The sequence below is a fragment of the Meleagris gallopavo genome, chromosome 23 (assembly GCF_000146605.3).
Source record: "Meleagris gallopavo isolate NT-WF06-2002-E0010 breed Aviagen turkey brand Nicholas breeding stock chromosome 23, Turkey_5.1, whole genome shotgun sequence".
In the NCBI taxonomy this organism is placed as follows: domain Eukaryota; kingdom Metazoa; phylum Chordata; class Aves; order Galliformes; family Phasianidae; genus Meleagris; species Meleagris gallopavo.
This window is the reverse complement of record NC_015033.2, coordinates 4,469,838-4,477,394: the sequence shown is the minus strand read 5'-3', so window position 1 is coordinate 4,477,394 and position 7,557 is coordinate 4,469,838. Positions and strand designations below refer to the sequence as shown.

Here is a 7,557-nt window from a genome sequence, read left to right as displayed (position 1 = left end):
GAAGCGGCTGGGCCGGGGCTGAGGCCGTGCGGGCACCCGGTGCCCCGCTGCTTCCCGGCAGCGCCCCGAGTCAGCACCGCCGCGTTGTCCCCGCTCCGTGCCGGCGCCTCTCGCCGTGTTGTAAGGTCACAGAAAGGCTCGGGTTGGAGGAATCTTGCACATCATCCATCTCCAACCCCTGCCCTGTGCTACTGCCCTACCGCCGCAGGTGCTCCAGTGGGTCCCATCATGGCTTCAGTGCCCCCCAGTCTTTTCTGCTGCTCCCCCCAGTGCACCCTTTTAAGCCTCACTGTCCCTCTCAGTGTCTCCCTGCCCATCCCAGTGCCTCCCAGTATGTCCTGCATCCCTGTATGCCCCATTGCCCCTGCTGCGTGTTGCTGCCTACCACCTTGGTAGGAATGGTTCAGGGTGGAAGGAACCTTATAGATGCTCTGTTGGGTCTCAGTATTTCCTGCCGTTCTCCCCAGTGCATCCTTGTATGTTCTGCTCTTTCCCTCAGTGCCTCCCTTCTCATCCCAGTGCCTCCCTGTGTGTCCTCCTGCCCTTCTCTAGCCCCTTCAAACCCCTCCCCATAGATCCTTCTGCCTTCTCTTGGTGCATTCCACTTCTTTTGGTTCACCTCCGTCTTGCTGCCCATCTCCTGCCTACTGTGCCTCCCCCTTGTCTGCATCTGTGTACGCAGCTGTCTGGGGGTGCTGTGGTGTCTCCCCACCTGCCGGAGGGTTCAGAGCTCCCTGTGCAGCTCATGTTAGACCTCTGTTAATGCAAGGCTGCAACCATTGCTTCCCCAGCGTGGAAATGTCCATAGGGCCCTGGCTGCCTTCATCCTCACCAACCCTTGTGTCTCTTGCAGGCAGATGAGTTTGTTCGAGCCAACGCCTGCAACAAGCTGACTGTCATTGCTGAGCAGATCCGGTGCTTGCAGGAGCAGGCTCGGAAGGTGAGGATGCATCCAGTAGCAGGAAGGAAATGAGGATAAAGGTTTGCTTTTACTTGGCTGTTAGGTTTCTGGGAGAAGCTGTGGGCTGGTTGTGAATCATTGCCTGAAGCCAAGTAGAGAAGATTCAGGGGGATGACAGCCAGAGTTCACTGTCTGGTATCAACTGGGGACACGAGGGATGTTTTGGGGGCTTTGCCTCACTGCATATTGGGGGAGGCTTCTGTCAGGTGTGCTGAGTCCTTTCAGAGGAGGGGTGGGAGCTGGTGGTCAGCCCACAGCAGCTGGGGATGTCAGTTACAACTGTGACAGAAAACTCCTGTCACTGTAGGGTGTGCTCCCAGGAGGAGTTGGTGCAGCAGGGTGACAGTGTGACTCTGAATGGTCGCTCTGAGGTGAATCCAAGCCCCTGGGAGAAGACGAGCTTTGCTTCGAGGTTTGGGTGTGTCTCAGTTTTTAAGTTTGTCCCAGCTCAGTTGCCAGAGCAGTTGATCCTGGCTGTCAACCCAGCAGTGCTCAGCTGTCCTCTTCTATTTTGTCTTCACCCCTACAGATGTGCTCATAGAACCAAAAACAATTTATGGAGTGAGAAAGGACTTGCTGGTCACTGCAGCTGGCCCACTGTCATCAAGGCAATTATGTCATGTGGTTGTTAAGAGCTGCAGCTGGGGAATTGAGTTCCCCTGTGCTTGCTGTGCCTTCCCCAGGTTACTTCAGCAGGGAAGTCCCCAAGGTCTGACTGTGTGTGGAGGCAAGGAATGACTCCAGCCAATGGTTGGGGCAGGGGCAGAGGTGAACCTGAAGTTTTGAAGAGCTTGCTGCTGTTTGGAGGTATCTGCACCTCTGTAGAGGGTTGCAGGAGTCCCAAAGTGCAGTTCAGCAGAGGAAACTTGAAGAAAATAAATGTCTCTTTGGAAAGCATCTACTTCCTGGGGCAAGCGATGGAATGAAGCAAAAGCTGTGCTGGGAGGGCAGAGCCTTGTGGGCTCTGGCTGAGATGCAGAAGTGTGTGTAAGTTATAAGAAGTAAGTAATCAGTTACATTTCAAGTGTGGAAATTTTAAATTTGTTTTTAGGTCTTGGAAGATGCTAACAGGGATGCTGATCTGCACCACGTGGCCTGCAACTTAGTGAAGAAGCCAGGAAACATTTACTACTTGTATAGGAGGGAGAGTGGCCAAAAGTACTTCTCCATCCTGTCTCCTAAGGTGTGTGGCAGCAGCCTCTGAGGAAAGAAGGAGGGGAAGAGACAGAATTTCTGGTACTTGGGCACTTCTGGAACTCTGACAAAAGCACTGGTTTGATGGAGCCATTCACAGACCTGTGCTCGGTTGGGTTTCTTGATCTGAGTTATCTGCTGGTCTAAGGTGGGCAGTGTCTTTGACAGGTAGACCTCAATTCAGTCTCTGCCGTTCTTTTTATGAAAGCAGAAAAATACAGAAGTGCCCTGGGCCTCCCGTCTGCTGTGATTGCTGACAGCAGTTTTCTCAGGTGCTTTAGCCCAGGAGTTGAGATGGTTTGCAGGTTGGTGTTTTGTTTCAATGGGAAATGGGGATGACTCTCCTCTTGAGTTAGTGTTGGAGGTGTTTTCCTTGCAGGCAACCCATTTGCTAATGCACTGGGTGAAGACTTCAGAGTAAACAGCAATGAGCAAGGTAGAGGAGCTCTGCAGGTTGATACTGTTCCCCAGATCTCCCTGTGTCAGCAGCACTGTACTGTGCCTTGACTGGTCTTAGACTCAGCATAGTTAATCTTATTTTTACATTGGAAAGTGGGTCATCTGTGTAGCTGGGAGTGCCTTGAAGGTGGTGGGACAAGCCAGCCTGGGCAGGGAGGCTGAGATTGTCAGCACAGTGTGGCTCCAAGGGAAACCCAGTAGCAATGTATATCTGTCCTTTCTCTTCCAGGAGTGGGGGACAAGCCCTCATGAGTTTCTTGGTGCCTATAAGCTCCAGCACGACATGTCCTGGACGCCTTTTGAGGACATTGAGCGACGAGATGCTGAAATAAACATCTTGGATAAACTGCTGAGCCGGCAGGCAGCACTCCCCCCATGCACAGAGCCCAACTTCCAGGGCCTCACCAAATGATGTGAAGTGTGGTGGCTATACACGACCTGTGAACAGAGCTAATGCCTGAGGGCAGGCAGTGCCTGAGCGTTGCCAAAGGCAGGGCAAGGAAAGAGACCAAGAAATGAAAATGCTGATGCTGCCAGTACTTGCTCTTTGCTTTAATAAGACTAATTCTGAATTCAGTCTTACTGGATTTTCTAGTAATCAAGTAACTTATTTCTTTGACTTATGCCAAGCTGTAACAAGAGGCAGATGATATCAGATGGAGTAATTTCAGAAGGACTTGGGGCAAAAAGCAAATATGCTTGGGGTGGATTGATAGTGTTATAAAATATGTCCTACCCATCTGGCTGTAGCACACCTCACTGGGACTATGTGTGGCAGGTAGTGATTTCAGGTCTGGATTTTGGCCCTTGTTATAACACACACATTTAGGAAGCCTGTGGCGTGAGAAGAGTGGTCAAAGTCGCATGCAAAGAGGTCTGTTGTTCCTTGTTCCCTTTCTAGTGTGCATTTGTTCATCTCAGACCACGTAGGGCTCCTCCTGGCCCTTGTCCTGCAGCAGAGAAGGTTTTGGTGCCCGGCTTGAGACCTGAAGATGGGGATGCTGCAGCTCTGGGTTCTCCCAGGTCACCCTCAGCTCACCTGCATCTTGACTGCGCCAGGCTTCTCCTGTTGCAGTGCTGCTATCAGCCCAGCCCCATCCTGCTGTGCTTCCCTGTGGCTGGCAGAAATCTTCTCAGAGTCAGCATAGGATTTTGGAAGAAGCTTTTCCCAGCTCACCCTCCCTCACTTAGAGCACTGGGCAAATTAAAAGCAATGTGTTGTTATGATTAGACCAGGGTATAATTAATTCCTTATCAAGTCACAAGTGCCTAATTTGATAGAGTTTGTTTTTTTTTTCTTTTTTTTTTCCCCTGCATGTTTTATCACCCCAGGTCTTATTTTACTGCATGTTATTAAATCTTAACTTGGAAGGGAGAAAGTTAATTACTGCATGGGCTTTGCCATAGTGCTAATTACAGCAACATCAGAGACCTTCGTCTGTGATTTATGCTCCTCTGGGAAGAAGGTATTCCTGCCCCAGTTTTATCTGTTTCCCATCATTAAGAATTGTAAGCTGATGTACATGCACAAGGGGACTTGGGTTATGTCTGTTGCCTTTGTCCTTTGCAGCTTGTGATTTCTTATGTTGGACTTTGACATGATTTCACTTCTCCAGCAAAGCCTTCAGACCCTCTGTGCCCTGTAGCTCTGCTGCCCTGCTGCAGTTCCTTTGGGTCCCATCTCACTGACTCCTCCCAGTTGCAGCTTGGTGCCTTGTTCCTGATAAAATTCCCACCCTATTGATCCAAAAACCCAGCTTTGGGTGCCTTGAATGACAGCTGTGTGTCACGGAGGGCTGGTGCTCTGTGCCAGCATGTTTCTGCTGGGTAGAGGGATCCTGTTCAGAGAACATAAATGCCTCTTCTCGCCTCTCCTGCCACCTTGCTCTTTGAAGGTTTGCTGTAACCCACTTCTCCATCCTAACCATGTGCTGCCCATCTTGCAGAATCCTGCCTGTTCTTTCTGGATCTCCAACAAGCAAAAGGCTTGCAGCAAGTGCAGCATATCCAGCATTGTATTGTGTTGCTCCCTGTGCTGCGGGCAGGGAGATAAGGCAAGGTACCACTGCAGAGCTGAGCAACACATCCTGTGTAAAATAGGCAGGGATGGAGCTGGTGACAGAAAGGTGAAAGGTGCTGAACAGCAGCCTCCTGCAGCACTTGCAGCTGAGGATGCAATTCTGCTGCAGCATCACCTTTCTGTAATGTATTTATTGCAAGAGAACAGAGGAGACAGTGCTGGCAAAACCACTAGGAGTAGAGCTTGCGGAGGGTTCCCTGAGTGCCTCTGGGCTTGTGAGTGCCTCTGCTTGGCTCAGCCTGTCCCGAGCCCTTTCCTTAGTGCATTTTTGGATCAGTAGGGTGGGAATTTTATCAGGAACAAGGCACCAAGCTGCAACTGGGAGGAGTCAGTGAGATGCAACACTAGAGAGGGGTCTGGGCTGTCCATGGGTGAGGAGTTGGCCTCTGCTTGCTCCTACACGCTTCTCACGCCTTTCATTTGGGTGGATGCATGTGCCTGTCTCAGGTGAACAAACTTCTGGGTGAGGACTGACCGAGGCAGCAGATGTTTGTGACTCATTGCAGAAAACACCACTGAAGGTGTCTGATTCTGCAATCTGGGGAAAATTTTCATGTTGTACTTCTGCTTAAATCATAGTGAGGAACAATGGGGCTTTGAAAAGAGCCCTGGCTGCCTTTCCAGCCACTGCTGTTTCTGAGGGTATGCCAGGCTGCATTCACAGGGAGGGAAGGAAACCATAGGCTGTTTCATCTGCTGTACAAAAGGTTAAAAATCAGGGTCCTCCTTTGAGACCCCTGTTTCCATTCCCAGTCACATTTATATGCACCCAAGTTTAACGTAATGCTTTTCCATCTCAGGTCACTGACTTTGCAGAGCTAATCCACGTGCAAGCTGAGAATGGACTCAGTGACACGGGAAATGTTGCATTTAGGTGTTTTCTATGTAAACCTGGTTGCAGCAAGGAGTGGAGCTTTGCAAACAGCCCTTCCTCCTTTTGAAACAGTGCTGCTGCACTCAGCAGAGGTGGCACAGTGCAGCTTGCTGGCTCTGGAGGCAGCGGCTGTGGGTAGGTATGCACCCAGTCATGGTATTTCATCAAGATTTCTCTCCCCTTGCTCTTCAATGAGCGCTCAGGGCAGTAGTGGATGTGAAGCCAATGGCTCGTTCCAAAAGCCCCAGGGGTGGACAGTCTCTGTGGGAGATGTGCTTCTGATGCCAATAGTGCTTGGCAGAGTGGCTTTGCTCATCTTTGGCTGCGCAGATACCTGCTCCCTGGAGCTGATGTTTGCTGACATGAGCCTTGTTGTCTTCTTTTGATCCCAAGAGATGAGTTTAATAATGACTTGATGGGATTGAGAATGCAGGAAACATCTCCCTGATGTACCAAGAGCATTACAGCACCTTTGAATTTTCGCGTTTTGAGGGCACAGAACCAGGGCTGAGCAAAATCAGAGGAGGGACGGGGGGGTTTAAGCCTCATCAGATGGTTTTCAGCTGCCCACTGCAGGGCAGCACAGCAGGCTTACTGCTGCTAACATTTCGCCTTCCTGAGCTGCACAACAAGCCCAGCAGGTCTTCCTGGCTCTTAAGAATTCAGTTGATTTAAATGAGTTTTCTCTTTCAGCCAGGAGGCTGCTTTTTGGCTCCTGCTACTCAAACACTGTGTGTGAGAGCTATGTCTGAGTTCCCAATGCTCCCTGAGTGGATATCTTCACCCTAAACAACAAAAGACCTTCAGCTTAAATACATTACCTGCGTTACGTATGCAAAAGGTTTCCTGCTCAGCAATATTCAATAACATTCAGTATCTCAAGGGAGCCTACAAACAGGAGGGGAATCAACTCTTTGAAAGGGTAGATAACTGCAGGACAAGGGGAAATGGTTTTAAGTTGAAGGAGGAAAGATTTAGATTGGATGTCAGGGGAAAGTTCTTTAAAGAGAGAGTGGTGAGGTGCTGGAACAGCTGCCCAGAGAGGCTGTGGATCCCCGTCCATCCCTGGAGGTGTTCAAGGCCAGGTTGGATGGGGCCCTGAGCAGCCTGGGCTGCTATGAGATGTGGAGGTTGGTGGCCCTGCATGTGGCAGGGGGTTGGAGCTTCATGATCCTTGAGATTCCTTCCAACCCTGGCCATTCTGTGGTTCTGTGACACACAGGAACAGGTTGCCCAAGGAGGCTGTGGATGCCCCATCCCTGCTGGCATTCAAGGCCAGGCTGGATGTGGCTCCGGGCAGCCTGGGCTGCTGATTGGCGACCTGCACACAGCAGGGGGTTGGAACCAGATGAGGACTGTGGTCCTTTGCAACCCAGGCCATTCTGATACAGTATAACATAGGGTCCCACCTCCTTGCACGTGCTCAGTGGTTTGGTGTGGGGGTCTCAGGACCCTCACAGATGAAGCAAGCAGTCTCCCTCTCCATGACCACACATTGCCCTCCTCTTGTTTGGATCCAGTTCCACAGTGTTATACTGGGAAGGGCCCCCACGCTGACTTAGATAATGATACACCGGGCTTCTCGAGTAGATGAAGGATGATTTGCTTAGCATTACCTAGCTTTGTGAAAGCAGGCATTGTTAAGTATGTTTAACATCTGACCCGGTGTATTTTCCCATGCCTTGGTTCGTTTAGTGTCATGCCAAGCTGCTCAGGGGAGTCCCCAACGCTGGGGGTACTTAAGGGGTGTGTGGACACGGCACTAAGGACGGGGTTTTGCACTGGTAGCGCTGGGCGACGCCAGCGCCCTTTTGCAACCCGACCGGCCCCACTGCACCCAAACCGCGCAAGCTGGAAGCGCCGTCCCGCGCCCCGCCCTCGCGTTCCTGCGCGATGACGTCACCAGCGCCCCGCCCAGTGCTGCGCGATGACGTCACCGGCAGCGTGCCCCTGCGCCTGAAGCCGAGGAGACCCCGCAGCGAGCCGCCA

The 7,557-nt window shown here is 51.3% G+C and overlaps 1 protein-coding gene across 1 annotated transcript in view; it reads left to right on the top strand.

Annotated features, from left to right (window-relative positions):
- C23H1orf50 (chromosome 23 C1orf50 homolog) overlaps window positions 1-4,045 on the top strand; it is a 4,967-nt gene extending 922 nt beyond the window's left edge. Inside the window, exons 2-4 of the mRNA XM_010723021.2 lie at window positions 809-940; window positions 2,013-2,144; window positions 2,844-4,045. Coding sequence (XP_010721323.1) covers window positions 809-940; window positions 2,013-2,144; window positions 2,844-3,026 — 447 coding nt within the window. The 3' untranslated portion in view covers window positions 3,027-4,045. The remainder of the gene's footprint in view (window positions 1-808; window positions 941-2,012; window positions 2,145-2,843) is intronic.
- Window positions 4,046-7,557: the final 3,512 nt, after the last annotated feature.